The sequence below is a fragment of the Bolinopsis microptera genome, chromosome 10, assembly GCF_026151205.1.
Source record: "Bolinopsis microptera isolate Bmic1 chromosome 10, MBARI_Bmic_1.0, whole genome shotgun sequence".
NCBI classification, from domain to species: domain Eukaryota; kingdom Metazoa; phylum Ctenophora; class Tentaculata; order Lobata; family Bolinopsidae; genus Bolinopsis; species Bolinopsis microptera.
Window position 1 is genome coordinate 8,661,473 of NC_087081.1, and position 24,546 is coordinate 8,686,018.

Consider the following 24,546-nt stretch of genomic DNA (forward strand, 5'->3'; position numbering starts at 1 on the left):
GCCCAGCTGTTACAGTTGTATAATAAAACAGGGGTAACAAATGCTTCATACAGCTTGATTTTTACAGGAAGAGAAATGCGGGATTTCTCTGCCCATACCTTGCTGTATTTCTCAAAGGCAACGTAAGCAAGGATGCATCGGCGAGAGATATCAGCCTTACTGCAGAGCTTGGATCCAAGAGAAATAGTGTTGCGCCAGGGCTCTCTGTTCTTCACGGGTTCACCCTTGGCGTCTACCTCGTCCTTATCTGCAATGTAGAAGTGGACATGTTCTGTTTTGTCCTCGTTCACAAACAGATTCCATTCTTCAAGGATCTCCTTACATATGGGCAGCATTTCTTTAAGAGTTTCCTCATCCTCGTCTGCAAAATCGCCATCGTCGGCGTATTCCCATTCAATAGGCATGAGGGTCTCGGGGTTGAACGGTGGGTTAGGCCGAATGGTAATCACTACTGCACGGAAGTGGTATAAAGCTCCAGCAAAGTACAGTGTGAAGAATGCACCAGATGCAGCATCACCTTGAAACGAACCCTCGGATGTTTCAAACTCTAAGGAAATGGTGTTGTTGATTTATTTTATTGTACACAATTTATTGTTATATACTAAAATGTTTTTAAACGCATTTGAGTCTGACTCAAAATGTGCTCAAGAATATTTGTGTTTAACACACTTTTACTCTCGAGTAATATGGAAAAGTTGTTACACGATATTTTCCATAAATAAATTGATTTTCATCCCTTTTTATTTTATTAAAAATTGTGTAGACTATTCTTTGTACCTAACTGAGGATTGAAAGTGTGAGAAAGGACCATGGTCATTAACCGTGCTACCCATTTCTGCAAATAGCCTGTTACAAATTGCGGAGACAATTCAAATCAAAAGTTACAATTTTTGTCCGTTTTTGTCCGTTCGGTACCCTATTTTCTGAAAACGGACAAAATCGAACGGACAAAAACGGACATATATTTTACGGTTTTTGCGGAAAGTCCTGTAAAAGTTGATGCCGTGGTGTCAGTAAAATGGTACGGATATATAAACAGATATATATATATATAATATATATATCGTCTCGCTTTATATATAGTAAGATATATAGTCGGATCCCAACCGTTCTAAAAGGCTATCTCGTTAGCTTTTCGTGTTAAAAGCAACTTCTCAACGGTTATCACCTCTCTAGATGATTCTTAAAACATTTGGACTTCATTGCAATTTTGAAATAAATGCAATGAGGGCGTTTTCGGCCACACCCTTTTTCAGGGTTTTGCGGTCACTCGAATTTTTGTATTTCGACCCAGGAAATGCTTCGTTTCGGAAATATGGCCGAAAAACGGTTTTTGGCTTGACGCAGTTCATAATTTCCGTGATTTTTGGCATTTCCGCCTAGGAAGGTCGTAGAGACTATTCTGATACACTAAAATGTACATAATGGCCACATTTATATACAACGTATGAAGCAACACAGACCCTAAAAGGCTTACTTTCGGATATGTGGCTTAAAAACGGATTTTTGCCAAGCAAACAATGACAGTATTCACAAATGGGCTATTGGACTGTTAACTAGAAAGGTCTTAAAGACTCATGAGCAACATAGCATTTGTCACAAGATGTAAGATGACTCACTTTCTGTCCAGAAACACCTACAAAAATTGGAGAATGATCTACTTTATTGGGCATCTCTCTTAATGGGCCATGACAGCAGCATATTTGTGTCTTACGAAAGGGCAATTTTTCTAAAATTACGGTTCCTTAAGGTCAAAGGATCGGCTGCTAACAGCAAATTGTTCGCAATTGCCGACTCATGCACATCATATACTCAAAAAAGCTCACTTTAGGAGTCATTAGTAAATAACTACTACATGATTTGTGACAACTCCAACAATTTTTCCTTGGCACCAATTTAAATAAAATGTGTTGACCAAAATTCAACTTTAAACTTTTTATTTATTCATGCCATGAAACCATGATATATGTACCAAGAATACCGAACCTAAAATAAATCGGCACTGGATCCGGGCCAGATTGTTGCTTGACCGCTGACCAGTACCCCACTTTATAATTATGATTGATTTCGCTGCCTCGACCAATATTGTGTAAGCAGTCATCACTTGCTTCAGATTTGTAGATTATTTGTAGTAATTTAGGTTACGAACAACAAAAACGAAAGTAATAATGATGGTAAAAAAGGGTAAGAAACAAAATGATTAACAATCCAATTACTACAAAACACACTTCCTAATTACTCTGACTTATGACGCCCTACATCTACTGTAAAACACACGTCCTTACTCTACCCTTACCTATCACGGTTAACACTCGTTAACCGTCTCTAACGGAGTCTTACCCTTAAACTACACCTACATAACACTTTCAGCCCTCGCTGACCGTCCTTATATCAGCCCAAATCCACTATAGTTCATTCTCGCTCTACCTGAGCCCGATTGTTGTTGACACGAACCCACTCGTGTTGGATTAACCCGTGCTAACCCTGGCTACAACACAGCCTATTCCTGCTCTCCTGAGTTAACCAATGTTGACTCTCCCTACGCTTAAACCAGACTGCTCATGAACTCCGCACAGTTCCACTAACTACAGTCCACGATAATGCTCTCTCCAGGATCCTGACGTAACAGGTCCTGGCTCCAAAGTGTCCTACATCAATGGCCCTCCTCGAATCGGGCAAACTCAATCCCTCCTTTGCCAGGTCCAGCCCCCAGATATAAATACTGCCGCGTCCGTGGTTTTTCACCCGACCTCTCTAACCAGACTCACGTGCCCCTGTTCACACCTTTGGCAGCTGGTCTTATCTCCCACTAAAGCTTCATTGTCCCGAGTCCAGGTGTTACGACTATTCATCTTTTTACCAAAGCTTCCTGTCTGATGACCTCTGAATCCATAGTTTGTTAGAACTCACATCTATCTTTGACTCTCTATCTACACAAAGGCTTTACGTCTGAGGTTTCCTAAATTCATTGTCTCTCCTCTAGAGTAACATATTTCTCGTCTGTCCAGGTGAGGTTTAACCCATTATCCAAATCTATCAAATAATCTAGATCAAATAATCACGGCTTACAATTGATCTGTAATCCCTGGATTGAGATCTGTTGGCCGCAGTTTAATTTAGCTAATTTCCTATAATACTGCAGTAGTTTGGTTCCCACTTCAGAATGACCCCATATTCTTTTTTTCAGTCGCATAGATTTTCTTATCGTATGATAATGCGTGTCATTCCCTCGTTTTTTAATCAAGTGGTGACTTGCTAGTTCTTCTGTTATTACAGCTGGGAGCTGCCTCGAGATCTTATCTGGGGCATGGGCACTAATACTAGAACATTAGAACTGTAATTCTAGAACCTCAGATTAAGGTTACTTGGCAGAATAGCATTAGCAGGGTTCGAGATTTGACTGAGGACATCCAGGTTCCTATCACCAGTTGAGGTGAATCTTAATTTCGGCATGCAATACCTTATAAGTTATAAGCTTATGGTAGGATCACGACTGAGGACATCCAGGTTCCTATCACCAGTTGAGGTGAATCTTAATTTCGGCATGCAATACCTTATAAGTTATAAGCTTATGGTAGGATCACGGGGTTTATATTATAATAGAAGGTCTCGAGATGCTGATTTAGCTATTTACGTTTCACATGTGACATTTTTCCAGCTTTGGGTAAAGTGGATTTTAGAGTGGGGAGGGGGTCTAAATGACCAAAATCTGAACGATCTCTTACTTACGGGGCACGACGGGACAAGGGACGGATATCGGGCCTAATAGCTGTTTTTTAATGAGAGGCAGGGGTATGGACCTAAATGGTCAACGTGAGGATAGCATGAGGATTTAGGATGCCTGCCTTCTGCCTGCCTGCCTTCTGCCTGCCTTTCATGGGTTCTTGTAACCCCGAAAACTGGTATATCTTATCTAAATTAACCTTGGTTACATCCCGTGCTGTTCTAGGTCCAATATCAAGCAAAAAAGTCTGATCTCCGGTACTGATGTTACACTTACATGATCTCCGAAGTCCGATCTTAAAGTTGGATTTCAGAGCCAGAAAGAGGAACTTAAGCCTTGGTTTCTCTCTTTGAGAGTCAAACAGGAAATTCGGTGTTATCAACTCAAACTCGGATTCGTAGCCCAATTGAAAAACCAAAGAATAAAAATCTTAATGAATTTCCCGACATCCTAAAATTAATATCAGGTCGTATTCGATTCAGTGGCCCAAACTCCAGTAGGTTACAAGGCTTAAGTTCACGTCGAGGAACACTTCGATTAAGCATGATCTAGTTGGAGTTTTCGCATATCATGCAGTATTTATCTACTAATCACTCCTAAACTGAGCGTTGTAGAGTCGAATCTCGAACCCTGCCATTCTGCCAAGTAATCTTAATCTGAAGTTCTAGAATTACAGTTCTAATGTCATGTTCTAGTACTAATGTATTAGTGCCCTAGTAGTGTCATGTGGTAAGCTGGTTGCAGCAGTTTAAGTGTAGTGATATTTTAGTTAGGATATTGTAGTTTAGTGAATAAAAACCGTTAGGATTAGATTAGATTATATTAGTGTTATAGATTAGGAATGGTTTTGGAGGACACGCAGTAGTCAGGTTGGTTAGTTAGGTTATGTTATTGGACAGACTGAGCCACGTGTTGCCGCGTAACGCAGTGCTGGTAATTCTCATAGATGCCCCGTTACAAGCAGTTCTTCGAGTGGCTTGTTAGGTGCAGTTTAATAAGTTACCGCTGCCGAAAAACACTGTAACGTGGCCGGCGATTCACTAGTTTCGTTTATTGATTGACTGTAATTTATCACGCTTCGAAACCTGTTGTTCGAATACACTGTTTCCTGTGTTCATACCTTACTTAGGATCCGATCAAGTCATTCGATCATATTGAAAGTAATATTCAGTACCCTGTACGAGTTAAAGTACAATAGTTACCGATACTTGAGTATTATCGTATTATTCATTTATCACAGCACGTGTTGCTTGCAGAGCTAAAGGTTTGTAAGTATCCGTGTACGACACTTTATTATCGTACCCTTATTATACCTTATCGGACCTTATTTGGACGGACATTAAATGAACGGGCATTATTATGATCGGACATTAATATGAAGGGGGTGATGCAACGTCAATTAATGTCAGTATTCCATAAAAACCCCAAACTGACATTGACATTAATTGACATTAATTGACATTAATCGACATTAATTGACATTATTTGACATTAATTGACATTAATTTGTCTTGAAATTTGAGATTATCATTATTCGATAAATATTCAAGATATTCACTTCTATGTAAGTTAGACCGGTTCAAAAAAACAAAATGTCCTTGAATAATTATGAGTATGTTCTTATCTGTTGATCCTTAGCTTCAAAGACCACCAAAAAAAATTTCAGCTTCCAACTCTTCCATCTTCGGTCCCCACCGGCCACGCCCATATTTTATTGGTTTCTTATACAGGTAAAATATCTAGAATCGGCTTTTTTAGTATGAAGGAGTAATGTTAGCTGTTTAAGATTCGTTATTCAAATATAAATGTCATGAAGGCATTTCGTTTAATGTGGGTTTTAAGTTCTGATGATGTTGAGAACCACGCCCTTGGATGGCCACGCCCATTTAAGAAAATTTAATTTCGGAAAACCGTATTATTTTAGTTTTATTGTTTAATGATCTGAATTTTTTCACATTTCACATTTCCATATGTGATAGTAGTGAATAAATTGATGATATAAACGTTCTAAAGTGCTAAAAATATGGTAGAACTACATAATCTCTGGTCGAAAAATATCGTAGGATACAAGGATACAAGGATACAAGGATACAAAAGTGATAATTATTTTATTGAATTCACAATAGTTATAATTCTGAAATAATTTAAATAATTTAATAATTTAATAATTTAATAATTTAAATTTAATAATTATCGTATCAATTAATGTCAGTATTCCAAAATTTTGCAAAACTGACATTGACATTAATTGACATTAATTGACATTAATTGACATTAATTGACATTAATTGACGTTGCATCACCCCCAATATGAACGCTAGAAGGCATTCAAAACCATCAAAAATCCGAATTTTTTTCATTTCTTTGACGTTTTTTTATACCAGCTAATGGTCTTTAAATCCATTTTTTATACAATAGCATATAATACAGGGTGGCCCATAAGTGACTACCCACACGCAACCTCTTAATAACTCACGTAATTCGTCTCCAAATTGCACCAAAATTTCAGAGATTATAGATATGGGTCAAACTTAGATTTCCTGAAAGTTTCGTAAGCCACGCCCAATTACAGTGGGCGTGGCGTGACACTCCCTCTTTTTCACTATTGTCTTCATAAAATGAGAACGCTTTAAGCTAAGAACTCAAAATTTTTTGCACACATTTGGCTTGATAATTGAAAACCTTTCCCAAAGTTTCAAGTTCATTGGTTAAAATATGGCTAAGTTATGACCATTTCAAAACTCATCGGATACGTGATCCGAGCACTCAGTCAGTGATCTCGTCACTTGGTTAATGGCCTGTTTGGCTCACATGCACCGCTTGATTGGTTGCAGCCTGCTTATGGGCCGGCCTATACAGCTGACTGCACCTAAAACGCTATCACACGAATTTATGGTGGTGTCACCATTTCAGGGCTTGTTAGCCCTGCTAGTCACAGGTTCCTTACAATCAATAAAAAGGAATGAACCATCCATTGAATCATCGAAAATGGTTCACTATCCTCCCTTTACTGCAGAACAACGATTGTTCGTCTACCTGAAGAAAGAAAATGGGGAGTTCTACCCTCAGATTAAACGACAATTTCAGATGAAATTCAACCGACCACCCCCTTGCCGGAAAAGCTGCTTTGACATTCATCACAAGATCAAGAGCTCCTGCCTTAGACATCAGCAGAACCCTTCAGCGAATCCTAAAGCAAGACCTTTCTAACCGGGCCTACCGAATCACAAAGAAACACAAACTTTTGGACCGTGATTTCCAATCGAGGATAGATTTCGCCAACACATTCCTGTCCAAGCAGAATGTGGATCCCTACTTTGAGGACGAAATCTGGTACAGCGACAAGGCCATATAAACGGATATGTCAACTCCCAGAATGCAATTCACTGGGGCTCTACTAGACCGGATGAAGTGGTGGAGAGAACGGCTTTTCCTGAAAAGGTCACGATCTGGTTTTTATCCTAAAAATTTGTGTTTCCCTTTCTAGCAAAGTCATCATCGGTATCCAATCAAAGCCTAATGAACCTCATTAATACACGCTAACGCCTTACTCTTGATCAGATTGGGTGACGAGATCACTAATTGAGTGCAAATATCACTGACTGAGTGCTCGGATCACATATCCGATGGATTTTAAAATGGTCATAACTCAGCCATATTTAAACCAATGAACTTGAAACTTTTGGAAAAGTTTTCAATTATCAAGCCAAATGTGTGCAAAAAATTTTGAGTTCTTAGCTTAAAGCGTTCTCATTTTATGAAGACAATAGTGAAAAAGAGGGAGTGTCACGCCACGCCCACTGTAATTGGGCGTGGCTTACGAAACTTTCAGGAAATCTAAGTTTGACCCATATCTATAATCTCTGAAATTTTGGTGCAATTTGGAGACGAATTACGTGAGTTATTAAGAGGTTGCGTGTGGGTAGTCACTTATGGGCCACCCTGTATAATCGCAAAGCACTTACTAAACGAAAATTGTTTTAAAAAACGAAAATTTTGATTACATAATCAACGAAAATTGTCCAATTGGTATTTCGAAAATCGGTAAAAAATTAAAATTTTGATCACGTAATCAACGACCACCCGATAACCCGCTTTGGCGACTGGCGCTTATCTTATGATAACATCTATGACATTCAAGTGCATTTTTAAGCAATTTGCCCTTGAGTATGATAATTATAACCAGTTTTATCGTGTTCGGCGTCCTCTAAAACATAGGGTTACATGATTTTCGCTACGATATTCATTAACAACAAATCCTTCTATTTTCAAATCTCTGGCCTAGCTGCCTGCTGGGTTTCAGAAGGTGATACCTGATCAATATGCTAATATGCAGCAACAATTTCGCAGCTCCTATAATTGGATCCAATTACACACGATACACTATATTACTCCATATAAGGCCTGATCGAGTAGCTCGAGCTCGGAGAGCAAGCTCTGGCGCGTGACGTCATAGTCACGTGACCTCAGGCTCATAATCACGTGACCTCAGGCTCATAATCACGTGACCTCAGACCCAATCAATTGGGTTCTGGCCTGTTCAACCCCCTGTCACCCGATCTTGAGGTGACGTACGACACCTCGTTAACCCAATCGATGTTAATAACTAGAGTGGCAACTTAACAATGGAGATTGGAGAGAGATATTTCTATATCATATATCTAATTGTATTTCACTGTACCCTTAAATAGACATAACATGGAACATAACAACACCCTCCCGCCCTCCACGAACCTGGTATCGTGTGTGCTATGTGTCACGTGAGACTCACAAATCGTATAGCCCAAAGCGGGACGGCCTATTGGTACGGGTATTGTAACTCTACGGATGATCTTGAAGTTGACGGCACATATTGCAATATTGTTTGTTTTATGGATCGTTTCAATGTTATGATAGTACACACTCAAACCAGAAGAAGCTTCCAAATAATAATGAAAAACGGTGAGAATGACGTCCTGGTTGATAAAGACGACCAGCAACAAACAACTTGGACAAGGAATGATAAGATGTTGTTGATATGTTGTCTTCTATGCGACTTTGCAGATGGAACAGAGATGGATTTGCCTGGTTGGTGTAACTTTCAAAGTTGTATCTACTTCTGTCCCGATTTATTTTTGAAGTGAAAATTTTTAATTTCTTTCTGTATATTACATTTTACAAGATAGCCTTCCTTGTATTGAAAACCTCACTCCTAATCTGTAAAACACACGAAGAAGCATGATAACCATATTTCCTCACGTATCAGGAATGTTAACTCAACAAGTTTCATGTGACATTGGACTGTCTCATTGGAAAGAAGGATTATTGGATTACATTCTGTACTTCTCTTTAGCAGTTTCAGTTATGATTGCAGGACCATTGGCAAAAGGGTAGGGTCAAATATTTTTCTAGACAATTTTGACTGTAACCATCAAGCTGCAGTGAAACATTTGCTAGTAGTAATACAGAAATTCGAAAAATAGATTTAATGATATTGTGTCTCAGGTTTGGAAAACGGAAGACGATTTTAATCTCGCTATATCTGAGTGTATGCAGTTTAGTTATCCTTGGCATAGTTGCAAACTTTACAGCTCTTCTTGTTGCTCGAGCCCTCCTTGGCTTTTGTTGTGGACTCAGATACAACAGTCTTTATGTTTGGGCCGCTGACATAGCTTACAATAGAGAGATTCTAGACAGGATTTTATTGATAACACACGTAATTTTCACTGCCGGGTCAATGTGGTCATCAGTGTTGGGGTTCCTACTACTTGATTGGATTGGATGGAGGAAGTTTCTACTTTTCTCGACATTGCCCGTACTCATTCTTCCGATCATCATGGTTCACTTCTGTGTAAAAGATACAAAAGGCCCACAAATAGAAGGGTCAGAAGACGAAGCGGAACAGCCAGAAACAGTGATTGTTTCAAACTTCGCAGCTAGAACCACAAAAATAGGGCTGCTCATTGCTTGTGTTACTTTTAATGGCTGGTTGACCACCCTCCTCGTTCCAGCGTTGATCCAGCTGCTTAAGATCAAGGAAGCAGGACCAAACATTCATTGCTCAGTTACCATGACTCAAGGGCCGGAACTCTTGTTACTGGCGCTTGTTAACTTCGCAGGTATGCCCTCTTTATTCCTTATGCACTGGATAAAAGACAAGATTGGATTTCGTAAACTGCAGGGGTTTGTTTCCCTAGTATACGTAGCAAACTTTGTACTGATGCTCACACAACAAAACCTTGTGGTAGCGATTTTAACTAACTTCATAACGAAGTTTTTGGACGGGATAATTGCTATGGGCTACACCTATGTCCTCTACGACGTGAATTACTTCGGACCGTCAAACTTTGAAGTAGGAACTAGCATCGCAACCACAGTTGGCTTGATTGGTGGGATGGCTGGGTCGGCCATGGTCTCATTTGCCTCCACATCATCTGTTATGATCACTGCTGTGGTGGTCAGTGTGGTTCAGGTTATGGTTGTTGTTTCTATGACAGAGGTTCAGTAGCAATATCAAGCTGAATAGGTGAGCAGGTTTAAATATACACGGACAAAAGGTTAGATAGAAAAGTGCTCAACACATTAGGCCAGGTTTCAAAATGAGGAAGTGATCTGGAAGTCCTTTCCGAAACTTTCTTTAGTTAGAGCTGAGGAATAATCTGAAACTGTGTATCTTAGATTCCGTATCAACCCTGACAGCTTAGAATTCTAGACTTACACTTACACTTTACAGTTATGAGTTATATCACTACAAACTTTCGACCTAATATGACCGTTAGACACTCTCACTGCAAAGAGACACAAACATTGTCCACTTTTAGCAGAACATCCCAGATTTCCTGCATGAAAGCGAAGGTGATAGGAAAAGACGGAGACTAAAAACACAAAGGACTGGAGAATAACAATCAGAGAGTCTTCTTCTCAACCTATCTGGGGACCATCCTGGTTCAATCCCTTTGTCATATTTTCAAGTAATTCTAGTTTATCCATATTCCATAAATGTATAATACTTATATAAATACATCTTGAACTTTATTTAATTGTTTCAACCATGTAATATTGTGTTGAACTAGATTAGCGTAATTCCTTCAATTTATGTGATTAATTTCTCATTCATGATACAAGTTTGATTGTGTGTTGTTTTACTGAGAAGCATGAGAATCATGATCAAACTGTACATCATTAAACGACGGTCGTTGCCTTTGCGAATTGAAAATACTGTAAAGATGTAATTTATAGTTTGCTTAACTTTCAAATATTGATAATTCCAAATAACTTGTCTTATAGAATGGAAATGAAAGGTACCGTTTAAAGTTTATTGTTATTATATAGAAAAAAACTGAGTTTCTGGTATTTAGTGTATGCTAGTCAAGCTCTAGTCACGTAACAGTAACACAAACGGCAGGGCGTACCGTATGGTAGAAATGAAACGAGTAAATTAAAATGGAGAAATAATTAAATAGCTAAGTAATACAAAGTGAACGTCAACAGATAAAAGTTCCTCAGTTCGCTTCAAACGATTGACGTGAATATAGATCCCTCGACGTGTCTAATCACAAAAGATAGTGCTCAGTCAGACTGGCTATCGTCAATTCGAATCCCTTAAAATGATTAAAGGGCAACAAAGAAGTGAGCTCGCCACTTCCGCCTCTCCGGGTATACTCTCAAAACTTGTCACGCCATACTGCGTGACGGCACAACGCATCTGCTTGCACGTGACTCACAGTCTCACCAATTAGCACTCCACTAGCAGTCACCCTGCGACCGCAAGGACCAACCACAGGCTTGGCTGACAGTCAGGTGCAAAAGTGAGCGGACGGCTCATTTGAGACAGTAGGTCTGACAGCAAGTCTGCCAGCCAACCGACTTACACTTAAATGTGTAACTCCCAAATACGAATATATAAAAACATTGGTTATTATATACCCGGAAACACATACTAAAATCTCCGTCCCTTAAACGCGTTATACTAAAACTAAGGTATCCTAAAAGATATCTCTAAAAGTAAATACCATATTACAACATCTCTATCCAAACATTTTTTTCGAATATTTTAAAACAATAAAATAATCGCCCTTTTCAAAATTTAAATTTCAATGCTCCCACGCATCAAAATTCCAAAACTTAAAAATAAGTCACGTCTTAAAATATAATACACGGCCCTAACCCTGTGCATTAAATTTCTTCACAATTCTTCCAAAACCTTCCAATACTTCCCCTTTTGCACCAAGTTGTAGAGTCTTTGGTGTGGAGTCTATATCATTAGATAGAGTCAGAGATGTATCTGAATCTCTAAAACGTCCTTGACAAGCAAACAAAGAAGTCAAACTAAATTCGAAAGTTTCTAAATTTCCGTCACTAAAGCAGCCCTGAGCGAGTCGTGTTGAGAGTAAAGATCCTATTATCCCTATCAGTAATGTTCTGAAAGATAACACACGTGTTATTCCAAGAAGGATAAGGTTTTGAACGGCATAATATACGTACGTCTCTACAGAGTCTAAAACTGTACAGTGCTAAACTCTAACTAGTTGTAGAAGTACAACTATATACGCTCTAAGTGTCACTACACTTCACGATACTAATGTATTCTGCCGTCTACTGGTTCAGAAATTTCAAAAGATCCTTGACCAAACTTACTTTCTCGTACCCTAAACGGTCAGGTTGTCTCCGTTCCTCAGGTCTCCTAGTGTTATATCTGCGCTCCTCCCTCGGAGGGCTCTGTCTCCCTAGATCTACAGTAGAAAGCCATCCTGTTGTGTCAATGTCGTGCTCCTCAGTATCACATGACCTAGAACTGTTAGGACCTATCGTTCCTTCACTATCAACCGGACTCGATGATCTTCTAGTGGCCGATCTCTCTCTAGCTGGAGTGAAGAACTCTGCAGAATTATCAATTATCATAACTATCGCCTGAGGGAATGTTATGTGTGAGAAGTGTTACAGTAAGAAAACTAGGATCAGTAGGATTTAGATCTAGGTGAGCAGGTCTAATTACAGTCCTAGGAGTTGAACTAAAACTAGGTTGTTTATAAATGCTAGCTGAACCATCCTTTTCCAGACGAACCTTCTTCGGATGAATCTTTCTTCTCTTCGCTACAACTACTGCTCTCCCTATCCTCAAATCCATCTCCTCACTATCACTATCGGAATAGACTACATCTCGCCTTGATGAGTCCGTTTTTAACTCAGCTTCACTGCTAACAATTTTAGGCAATGTAAAACTAGTCTCTAGTTTCTCAGAAAATTTGTTCCTGACATATCTCTTTAACTTTCCAATGTTAAACACCTTCTTCTCTCCATCAGGCAAATCTAAAGAGTACAAGTGATCGTTTATCTTCTTAGAGATCTTATACGGGCCAACCCAACGAGGACCGAACTTGTGTTTCGGGCAATTTATCAAAACAAACGCTTCCTCACCTTCCTCAAAGAATGGTCCCTTAACGTGCTTATCGTGATATCTCTGTGCATAGCAAAAATCCCGCTCAGCTTGGACCCTCACCTTCCTGGTGATAAACTTGAGATTCTTGTACAGCTCGTACGCTTCAACATCAAACTCATTCTCCTTCCTAGGCTCTAACTCGAAATCCTTACGATTCTCAGCTAGCAGGCTTAACGGTGTGTTTAACTCACGACCAAACACCAATCTGTTGCTAGAATAACCCGTGTGTCGATTTCGCAATAAGTTAAGTGCAAAGACTATTCTAGATAACCAAAGAACCCAGTATCGTCCCGGTGGTAAGCTGGTTCTCAGGGCAGTATTGATATTCAACCGACGGTTCGCTCTCTCAACTCTTCCAGTACTTCGAGATACGTACGGTTGGCCATGAATGTATTTGCAATCTAGGGCTTGAGCTATGGTCTCGAAATAATGAGCTCTAAAACCCGGATGATTATCAGCCATCATGAATCTTGGTTGGCCAAAACGATCAATCCAAAACCTACGAATCATAGACACGCTCTCCTTAGCTGTCTGGGTCTTAGTAGGAATAGCTACCACATAATTCGACCAACAATCGGTTATAGTCAAAATATGCTTGTAACCTCTAGGTGTAGACTGTAGCACCAACCTTCTCAGGAACTATATGATCGAAACAAATTGCTGAGTTAAAGGAGTGGAACAATATGTGCTTGAGGGGTGCCTTATTGTATGCCTAGTATTACATGACTGTGTAATATATACCAACGCTACATAAAATTAAGCAGTAATGAGAGAGAGAGAGAGAGAGAGAGCGATCCCCGTAACTCTTACCGTTTTCTTGCTCAAGCCATTTTATGTAACATTTGTGGTACAAAACCATCAATTAAACCACTCACCACCGGCCGATTTAAAAAAATTTGCTTATGGGCTTCATCAGAGTTTTGTCGGCACTATACCGAAAAAACCAGTCCCGTAACTCTTACCGTTTTTTTTTGTATAACCGTTCGGAAATTACACACGCACAGACGATCAGACACACACACACATTCTGAGATTATTGTTTCTGATAATATTTTCTTTACGTAACAGGGGGAGTACCAGTGCAGAACTCAGAGTAAACTATCCAACGTACAGGGATCAGCCAACGTTTTTATGCGAGGTTAATCGCATTTTTTATCGCACTTTAGCTGTCTGACTGCATTTATTAACTGTCCTATTAAATTAAATAGTTGCTGCAAATTCTTCTAAACTTACAATATTAGAATCGTGATTGGTGACTACAGTTCTTTTGTAATCTTATTCGGACAAAAGTCGCGTGTTACCTAGCACTGTCAACCTCCGGTTAAAGGTCGCCCTGGCAACCAACCCCCTAACTCCTCAGACATACCACAACTAAAGAACACCACATCACGGGCAGTGTTGGTCCAGCAGGGAGGGCAGGCTAGGTTCAGTGTGGATATTACTCTACTTTCTCCTCGAAAATCATCGGAATTTTCCATATCCTGGTCTAGAGACGGTGAGTGGTTTTTGTTCGTTTGTTTGTGTGTTTGTTCGTATGTGTATGTTCGTATTATTGTACGTTTGTTTGCACTGAATTAAGGGCATGACGACCGTTTATATTTGCTTGCGTCTTTAAAACTACCCCTTGTAAGTGTAGTGATGGGTGGTAGTAACTTTAGTAACATATAACTTTACTAAATACTTAATTAATAGTCAATACAGATAACTAAGGAGTAGGCTGTATAGTGTAGATAGAGGATGAGTACAGCTGTTATCATTATGTTGAGCGATTGTACCAAACTAGCTTATTACAGTTAATCAGAGTTAAAAATACTGCAGAATACGTTAATTTATAAAATTCTGCTCTCCAGACTCACCAGCCTTTCCATGATAGTAAAATGAACAATGATATTGATGAAATGAACAATGATATTGATAAAATGAACAATGATATTGACTATATCAGCCATTAAATCAGCAACATCTGCTCCCTGGCCCCTTACTTACATATCGATTATGAAACTAACATCACACCATATTTGAGATTATATACGTTTAATAACGTACCAAAACCTCTGTATGTGTACACACCTGCTTACTAATTAGCAAACAGTAATGTCACGTGACGTTTCACGTGATGTTAAGGGTGTTTATCATCACATACTGCACATCTGTTATATCTGTTAGCTAACAGATATTTGGGATTACCATCGACCATGTTAAAATTGTGGTGCCACCTGGTGAGTATTATTATAGAGGGCACATAATTGCAACTAAATTGAGCATTTACAGTTTAACAAAGTACCCTGTAGCTTAAATTATGTAACATCAACACTTTATAGTGTGTACCTGATGACGGATGACCTGATCTCTAGGAAGCTTTGTATAGTTTAGATCCGTTACAATATAGTTTAGATCCGTTAGAATATAGTTTAGATCCGTTAGAATATAGTTTAGATCCGTTACAATATAGTTTAGATCCGTTAGAATATAGTTTAGATCCGTTAGAATATAGTTTAGGTCAGTTGGAAATGTACGGATAAATGGTCCTTATGATCAGGTTTTTGTCTTATTCTTCTAAATCCTCTCGATCGGGAAGTTCACTGGCATATTGAATAAGACAGTCAATGAGAGACACACTACTCACATTTCTTCAGATGACATAAAAGCTAGAAAGAACATCTTATGTCTAGAAACAGTTATACAATCACTCTAAACATAAAGAACACATCATTTTACAAAAAACACATTATTTTACTCCGCAAGAGTTTGCTTATCTAAGATGAGAGTAAAATAATCATAATATTACTTGTAACTCCACGACGTACAACGCAGTGTGTTGCATATAAAACATGCGTATAGTGACCCTGAAACTGTTGTGCCAGCGCGCTGATTGAACTACCTTATATGGCATAAACTATATCTGTCTCGGGTTATGGTCACCTCATATTACATTATGATTAACATTATTAGAACATATAACGGGATAGTATTATAGTATTATAGTATATCATAGTATTATCTAATATTAGTATTAGAATATACTGCATGGATTTACAGTATCTAACTTGTTAGGGACTAGCTGGTAGATGAGCATTCAACTTTTACACATGTGAGGCCGCTCAGTGGGATCATCCCCATTAAAACCACATAACCCCACGTATTTGACCTCTATACTACGCCCCTACTTAATTTAACTTAAACTTTAAGTATGGGCGTGGAGGTACCTGGGGTTATGTGGTAAAATACGTGGGGTAATTATGTGGTTTTGATAACAGGAGAATAATCATTTACCATTACACATATTGTTGTACCAGACAAAGCGGCCCATCAAAGAAGAACTCTTTATAATAATAGTGACTGAGCATACTCATAGCTCTGTGTGTGAGCAAACCTCGACCGTTTTAGTGTGACATAATTACATACATGAATGAATGAATTGAATGAATGGATGAATGAATTAAGCTAAATAAGGCTATATGAAGGTCTGTTAGGCTATATTAACCTACATTAACCTACATTAACATTTTAACCTAATATTGCGATGTATAACCTACACAGCAGTATGCACGTTATAACTTTGACTCAAAGCGATTGGCAACCTTTTAAATGACTATTAAGTGTATCAAGGTGCCAGTCAGCCTTCCCTCTATTTTTAATATTGTACGTGACTAAGATTTGTACGTGACGGTTGTGGAGACGGTTAAAATTTAACCGATAATCTGAGGATTATTCCAGAATTAAATTATGTAATATTAAATATAATCATACTGTTTAAAAATTATTTTAGTCAGTGACATGTTCTACTAAGAGTAGGTACTGTAATGTCACTAATGTTGCTGTTAACAATACTTTCAAATAGCATTAAACCCGTTTATTAGCAGCGACATTTGTGCGTTCATTTTACAACAAAATTGTTATTCTCCTTCAAGTAGTTTACAACTTGTTAAGTTTTCAAGTCCTTATACTTCCCAGGATATAAACTGTTTCCTCTACCCAGGATATAAACTGTTTCCTCTACCCAGGATATAAACTGTTTCCTCTACCCAGGATATAAACTGTTTCCTCTACCCAGGATATAAACTGTTTCCTCTACCCAGGATATAAACTTTTTCCTCTACCCAGGATATAAACTGTTTCCTCTACCCAGGATATAAACTGTTTCATCTACCCAGGATATAAACTGTTTCCTCTACCCAGGATATAAACTGTTTCCTCTACCCAGGATATAAACTGTTTCCTCTACCCAGGATATAAACTGTTTCCTCTACCCAGGATATAAACTGTTTCCTCTACCCAGGATATAAACTGTTTCCTCTACCCAGGATATAAACTGTTTCCTCTACCCAGGATATAAACTGTTTCCTCTACCCAGGGTATAAACTGTTTCCTCTACCCAGGATATAAACTGTTTCCTCTACCCAGGATATAAACTGTTTCCTCTGCCCAGGATATAAACTGTTTCCTCTGCCCAGGATATAAACTGTTTCCTCTACCCAGGATATAAACTGTTTCCTCTACCCAGGATATAAACTGTTTCCTCTACCCAGGATATAAACTGTTTCCTCTACCCAGGATATAAACTGTTTCCTCTACCCAGGATATAAACTGTTTCCTCTACCCAGGATATAAACTGTTTCCTCTACCCAGGATATAAACTGTTTCCTCTACCCAGGATATAAACTGTTTCCTCTACCCAGGATATAAACTGTTTCCTCTACCCAGGATATAAACTGTTTCCTCCACCCAGGATATAAACTGTTTCCTCCACCCAGGATATAAACTGTTTCCTCTACCCAGGATATAAACTGTTTCCTCTACCCAGGATATAAACTGTTTCCTCTACCCAGGATATAAACTGTTTCCTCTACCCAGGATATAAACTGTTTCCTCTACCCAGGATATAAACTGTTTCCTCTACCCAGTATATCAACTGTTTCCTCTACCCAGGATATAAACTGTTTCCTCTACCCAGGATATAAACTGTTTCCTCTACCCAGGATATAAACTGTTTCCTCTACCCAGGATATAAACTGTTTCCTCTACCCAGGATATAAACTGTTTCCTCTACCCAGGAGATGAGATACAAGAGTACGACACCAGATACCAGTTCCTGGACAACAGCAAAACTCTCAAAATACTCAGTACTGATCTGGTACGTGGTCATTTAATTTAGCTAGATTAATTAATAGTTAATTAGTTAATTACAGTCTTCAGCACGGCTGAATGACAATTGACAATGCTAAGCTGCATACTTAAACCATATGTAAGGGATTTGGCTTGATCCGCGTATTCACGATCGGTTGCGCTTGCTGTAAAGGTGTCATGTAGAGATCTACTACTGCTACTATGTCGGAACTAAGTCCGATCTACGCCAGATAACCCCCTCCATATATCCATGTCCCGCATCAGGGTTCGCAGTTCCTCTTTAGAGTTTGTCCCAACTTCCTTCAGTAACATAGACAAGTAGCTTTGTCTTGGTCGGCCTTGCTGTGCTCTACCATGCATAGGTTCCCATAAGACTAAATCACTGGCAAGTAGCTTAGGATGTCTGATGCAGTGTCTACTGTCTCGTAGAGATCTTTCATATATAAATTATAACGTAAGCCATTTTTGACCATTTCAAAGCCCCCACTTCTCCGTAAGCCATTTTATAAATATTTACTGTGTAGAAATAACACTAAAATTGTTATTTAGTTTGGCTAACTTACCTTCACACTTTATGTTGCAGCGTATACACGTAACTTGATATACGAAACTGTTCTAAAATTTAGCTATGAAACTATCCTAAATGGAGCAAATCTGAAAAACGGTTTTTAAGTGGTCCGCAAAGCGATATTATACACTTGGCAAACGTAATATGTGAAATGGTTATAAAGTCCTGATTATGGTCTTTATAGTCGTGAATATAGTCTCTATAGTCGTGAATATAGTCTCTATAGTCCTGAATATAGTATCTATAGTTGTGAATATAGTCCCTATAGTCCTGAATATATTCTCTATAGTCCTGAATATAGTCTCTATAGTCCTGAATATAGTCTCTATAGTTGTGAATATAGTCCCTATAGTCCTGAATATATTCTCTATAGTCCTGAATATAGTCTCTATAGTCCTGAATATAGTCTCTATAGTCCTGAATATAGTCTCTATAGTCGTGAATATAGTCTCTATAGTCCTGAATACAGTCTCTATAGTCATGAATATAGTCTCTATAGTCCTGAATATAGTCTCTATAGTCCTGAATATATTCTCTATAGTCCTGAATATAGTCTCTATAGTCCTGAATATAGTCTTTATATAATAATAGTCTCAGCAGTATAACTTAGACCTACAAGATCTGATGAAGTTCGTTAATTAACACCACTTCAACAAGAGTATACTGATCATGATGCTACTATTTGTTGGGAGCTTTACATGTAAACGTGTACATGTGGATTAGTCGTGAGTTTCAGGAAATATGAAGAGTTTTAGTGTATAAAATAAAGTATAAACAGTAAAAATAATATGAACCACTGGTACAAGATTCTAGAAAATAAAAGAATGTTGTTGTCCTCAGGTATGTACTATTCTTTCCGTATTCTTTTACATTTTTTAGTCTCACATGTTACTATATTACAAATTCCCTATTAACATAGCTAGCTGATAGTTGCATCATAGACGTATAAAGTCCAACTCGATAAAAATATCATCAAACATTTAATATGTAGCAAATAGCAATAGAACTGAACTGGCATCAATAATTTATGTTATGGCATCAATAATTTATGTTATACTATCACGGGTCATATTAAAGAATTCGACACATAAATTCGACACAGGTAGCAATAAACAGAATGTAGTATAAACCACAACATGAACGTCTCAATGTACTCTAAAAGAACGGAATGAACCAAATAAAGCGTCCATCACAACTAACAACCTCAATCTCCTCTACACTACCCACGAGCTGGTCTATGAGCAGAGACACAGCAGCCGTATCTGAGATAGAAATAGGAAGAGTAATAGTAGAGTCCAACAAAGCAGAGCTGGAGAAGCCAGCTGAGCCCACGTTAACAGGGTACTTATGTGGGGAGTTGAAGGTGTTTAACATCAGGGGGTTACACTTGAACTCTTCTCCCGCCAGCAGTGTAGGCCAGATCCCCACTCTTTTCACTTGTCTCATCTTCTCGAAAACGCTTGCGGAGTAAACCCGGTCAGTGTTAGCAAAGTGTACAACCCCACCTGTGAAGTTGCCCGGGTGAGACCTCATGAACTGTAGAGCTGTGTTTCTCAGTCCGTTACACAAGTTGCCACTCCGTACCCGGCCCTCACTGCTCAGGTGGTAGTGTGGAATGTGGCATGTGGCCAGGAAATCCTTGACACGTGGTGTCCTCCCGTACTGTTCCACCACTATCCACTGTAGGTTGGAGATACCGGAGAGGGATTGGGAGAGGATGGTTAGTTCAGCTAGTTGGGTGGGGCGTGTGTAGATGGGGGTTATTATGTAGAGAGGAGTCTTGCTTTCTTCATCTGAGGTATCGGAACATGAGAGGAATTATGGTGATTTGTTTCTTTGACCCATTAGGGACGATAGGGTCGTTTACGACCCACCTTTTCTAGAGGCTATAGAGGACAAACCATAATACTAAACGCAACGAATCTTTCGCACATAAGCTCAAAATTTATTGGGCTACATTATTGACTTTCCAGTCGAGACCCAATTAATTACTAACAACTAAATAATTAGGCTAATTAGTCGTCATAATTGGAAAATATTTCACTTTACTTCTTGCCTTGGTTGAGGACAAAATAGTTGCGGGCAACGATTTCCTTGAGACATATGAAAAGCCCGTGATAATCAGATGTTCACAAACAGAGCTAGACGCTGTTTACTAACTGCGGTCGCATACGACCCACTCGTCCGGGTCGCAAACGACCCATCACGGTTTTTCGGCTTTAACTTCTGAAACAAAGACGTTAGGATAAAATAAAAACTGTAGCATAAGTTAAAAACATATGGTCAATACTGTGTAACTCTACCCTTTAAAAATAAAGAATTTGGGTCATTAACGACCCACTCGGCTCACTTGCTTATTACTACATATGTCCATGTAACTTCTTGAATTCAGCCTAAAGCATGACATCATAAGTTCAAAATCGCCTCTCAGCAAGTGATAATCATCATAAACTGCGAAAAATCGGTTAAATGGGTCATTAGCGACCCACTAGGACCACAAAATTGATTAATTAAATATAATGTTGTCAAACTTTTACAAATATTAGTATAAAAACATGTTATATCTTGGTCATTACTCCTGTACGTTGATTTAACTTTTAAAATCGATCAACTGGGTCAATAACGACCCACTCGGAAGTTGAACCACCTCATCAATTATTATCAGTATCATGCTGTTCCACCATCAAGAAAGACACTCGTAGGTCTTAATTCCACGCAAACCACGGGTGGCTGACTACTAGCCCTTCTGAGATCCAGGGCCAACTGAAGGGCCGTCATCACTCATCAAAGAGCTGCGAGAATAACACTACTGCATATGCCTGGAGTTGCGTCCTGACTATAATACTATGGTGCGTGGAAATCTGTACCGAAAGGACCGTGGCCGTGCCGCAAAAGAAAAGGAATCGGCCTTCGTTCCTAACTTGCTAGGTAATAGCCATGCTGTTGTTGTTGCTTATTAGATTCTGTTACCTTTTTCGTCAATTTCGAATCTTGGTAAACGACCTGCTACAACCCACCGCTTGAGACCCAGGGTCCCACGGTGATCAGATCATGTCACTCAAGAAAAATCCCCTGAACGAAGTATACGAGATATCATGTAACCTTGGGTAAATACTGAAAGACGAGTGGTCAAATTGCATATTCTAATCCAACATGCCAATATGTTTTTTTCATTCCTAGAAAGTACGAGAATAACTAAACAACTGCTGCATTCAGATGGCTACATCTACAGCTCTGTGAAGAAGGACAAGGAAAAAGCTCCCCCCCCCCCCCATTTGGCTGGCGGTGCTGCAACCTGCAATCTCTCAGACAACTACCTCGTTTTGGGTAACAAACCCCGCAACAACGAGGCAGCTTTCAAAACGAAAACAAGTATTACGTAATCGGCTGAGAGGGAGGGGAGTTTCCAAATGATTAAGCTTGTGTAATTTTGACATAATAGCTATGTGGTGGGGGGGGGGGGGGGCGTAAAAATTGTCCAATAAGTGATTACGTAATATATGAACGGCCCCTAAGAAGTAAAGAAAGGGAGCTGCGAAGAGAGTAGATGCAGCCATCTGAAATCTGAATCCAGCAGTTGTATACAATGTATAGTTCTTCTTGGACGTTCTAGGAATCGGGAAAAGATAGGCATGTTGTTTGCTGTCTCACGACATTACGGTCATGTACTAACAGCTGATAAACTCACCTACCTATCAATCCAATTCTGCCCATTATTCGTCAGTCATTGGGTGACGCGATCTGCAGATTACCGTGAGACTCCAGATCTCAGAAGGGCTAGTAGTCAGCCACCCGTGGTTTGCGTGGAATTAAGACCTACGAGTGTCTTTCTTGATGGTAGAACAACATGATACTGATAATTAATGTCGTGGTTCAACTTCCGAGTGGGTCGTTATTGACCCAGTTGATCGATTTTAAAATTTAAATCAACGTACAGGAGTAATGACCAAGATATAACATGTTTTTATACTAATATTTGTAAAAGTCTGTCAACATTATATTTAATTAATCAATTCTGTGGTCTTAGTGGGTCGCTAATGACCCATTTAACCGATTTTTCGCAGTTTATGATGATTATCACTTGCTGAGAGGCGATTTTGAACTTATGATGTCATGCTTTAGGCTGAATTCAAGAAGTTACATGGACATATGTAGTAATAAGCAAGTGAGCCGAGTGGGTCGTTAATGACCCAAATTCTTTATTTTTAAAATGTTAGAGTCACACAGTATTGACCATATGTTTTTAACTTATGCTTTTTATTTTATTTTATCCTAACGTCTTTGTTTCAGAAGTTAAAGCCGAAAAACCGTGATGGGTCGTTTGCGACCCGTACGAGTGGGTCGTATGCGACCATAGCTGTATCTTTTAAAGTAAACGAGATACAGATTAGCTTTTTTGGATATCTCATTTTTGCTGTAAAGTGACCTAGTGTGTTAAACGGCATCAAAATCGGCAAACTTTAAAACTCGTCGTCCCTAATGGGTTAAAATGCTTATAATTCAGGAATCCAGAATCATAATTTAGTCCTTATAAGGTAATGATTTTCAAAACACAACCAGCTGATTTGTAACAAGAAATCACTCCATCAGCTATTTTGTGCTAGAGAATGACTCACTATCAGCTAATTTGTGATAACGAATTACTGATAAGTCATAGATACCAACTTACCTGTCCCCTGCTCTGCTTCACAAGTGTATCCGCACCACTTTACCGCATTCCTCTCTACTCTCCTGCACTTCCCCACTTGCTTATCTGATAATCTCTTATCTGAATCTGTTATCGTGCAGTTCTCTAGCAGTACTGGCTGGAAATGTGTTATTATAGCCATGACATATTTACTATCATTACTAGCACCTTCCTATTTGTTCAAATAAACACCTAAATGCACTAAAACAAATACTGGGGTCGACCATGATGTGGATTTAAAATGTTTCACAGCACAAGCAGGTTCAGAACAAGCCGGTTCAGAAGAAGCCGGTTCAGAACAAGCAGGTTCAGAACAAGCAGGTTTAGAACAAGCAGTTTCCAAACAAGCAGGTTCAGAACAAGCAGGTTCAGAACAAGCAGGTTTAGAACAAGCAGGTTCAAGCACGTTCCAAACAAGCAGGTTCAGAACAATCAGGTTCAGAACAAGCAGGTTAAACACAAAAGAATAACCTGGTAGCCCCCCTCTCGACAGTCCTTCATCCTCCCCAGAGCAACATCACACGAGTTACCAGAACAAAGCAACTGCAGCGAGAGGAGAAATAAACCCTGCAAAACTAGTCTCATGTCTTGGATTACCCTGGTACAATAACGTGAAGTTATTGTGGGGATTTTGGAAATGTAACATGTCTGATACGGTGATGACGGGTGATGTATCGTCAAAAGTGTCAGATATATATATTGTTATAATTGTCAGATTGTTGTGGCGATTTTAGCGACACTTAAAGGAGTCGCCGTGAAGTCTTGACCCAGATCTCAAGAACGACCAGGACATAGGTTAATGTTTAGAGTGTGATGAAGGGGTAACTCATGACTGCCGGATTTTGTTCATATGTTTTAGTTATCTAAATCAAATTCTAGAAGCAATACGACGACCGGATGCTGACAAACTTATATAAGAACAGCCAAAGAATGTCGGACTCCGAAACACTGAACTCTGATAAGTCCATCAGTGTTAATTGAAATACTTAAATTTTCAACACTTTATTCAAATTGTTTATTCG

General features: G+C 39.0%; 2 protein-coding genes across 2 annotated transcripts in view; one reads left to right on the forward strand and one right to left on the reverse strand.

Moving 5' to 3' along the window:
• LOC134822253 (hemicentin-2-like) overlaps positions 1–24,546 on the forward strand; it is a 35,773-nt gene that overhangs the window by 6,815 nt on the left and 4,412 nt on the right. The window contains exons 13-15 of the mRNA XM_063833161.1: positions 14,211–14,280; positions 14,503–14,637; positions 18,197–18,276. Of these exons, the coding sequence (XP_063689231.1) occupies positions 14,211–14,280; positions 14,503–14,637; positions 18,197–18,276 (285 nt within the window). The remainder of the gene's footprint in view (positions 1–14,210; positions 14,281–14,502; positions 14,638–18,196; positions 18,277–24,546) is intronic.
• Positions 19,674–24,118, reverse strand: LOC134822286 (galactosylgalactosylxylosylprotein 3-beta-glucuronosyltransferase P-like). Its single transcript, XM_063833201.1, has 3 exons — positions 23,996–24,118; positions 23,507–23,642; positions 19,674–20,630 (listed from the first exon to the last, which is right to left on the reverse strand). The coding sequence occupies exons 1-3, from the start codon at positions 24,107–24,109 to the stop codon at positions 19,993–19,995; spliced, it is 888 nt and encodes a 295-aa protein (XP_063689271.1). The 5' UTR covers positions 24,110–24,118; the 3' UTR covers positions 19,674–19,992.